This window comes from Meleagris gallopavo, unplaced genomic scaffold, assembly GCF_000146605.3.
Source record: "Meleagris gallopavo isolate NT-WF06-2002-E0010 breed Aviagen turkey brand Nicholas breeding stock unplaced genomic scaffold, Turkey_5.1 ChrUn_random_7180001913382, whole genome shotgun sequence".
In the NCBI taxonomy this organism is placed as follows: domain Eukaryota; kingdom Metazoa; phylum Chordata; class Aves; order Galliformes; family Phasianidae; genus Meleagris; species Meleagris gallopavo.
Window position 1 is genome coordinate 1 of NW_011176275.1, and position 328 is coordinate 328.

The window sequence follows — 328 nt, forward strand, 5'->3', positions numbered from 1 at the left end:
CAGCGGCTGCTGGATCTCGTGGGGCTCGGTGAAGCGCTCGATGGCCTCCAGCAGGATGGTGAAGCAGAGGGCGGTGAGAAAGACGGCGTTGACCAGGGCGCCCATCACCTCGGCGCGCACCCAGCCGAAGGTGTTCTTCTTGGTGGCGCGGGTGCGCTGGGCGAAGCGCACGGCCACCAGCGCCACGACCAGGGCCATGACATCGGAGAGCATGTGGAAGGAGTCAGACAGCATGGCCAGCGACGACGTGACGCGGCTCACCACCACCTCCACCACGAAGAAGAGGAAGGTGAGCGCCAGCATGCACAGCAGCCGCGCCCGCCGGGTC

The 328-nt window shown here is 67.4% G+C and overlaps 1 protein-coding gene across 1 annotated transcript; it reads right to left on the bottom strand.

Annotated features, from left to right (window-relative positions):
• Nucleotides 1-3: 3 nt before the first annotated feature.
• LOC104916540 (zinc transporter 1-like) lies at nucleotides 4-324 on the bottom strand (the record flags this gene model as incomplete). The annotated part of the gene is made up of 1 exon (XM_010727575.1): nucleotides 4-324. A coding segment is annotated over one exon (321 nt), but the record flags the coding sequence as incomplete, so codon positions are not given.
• Nucleotides 325-328: the final 4 nt, after the last annotated feature.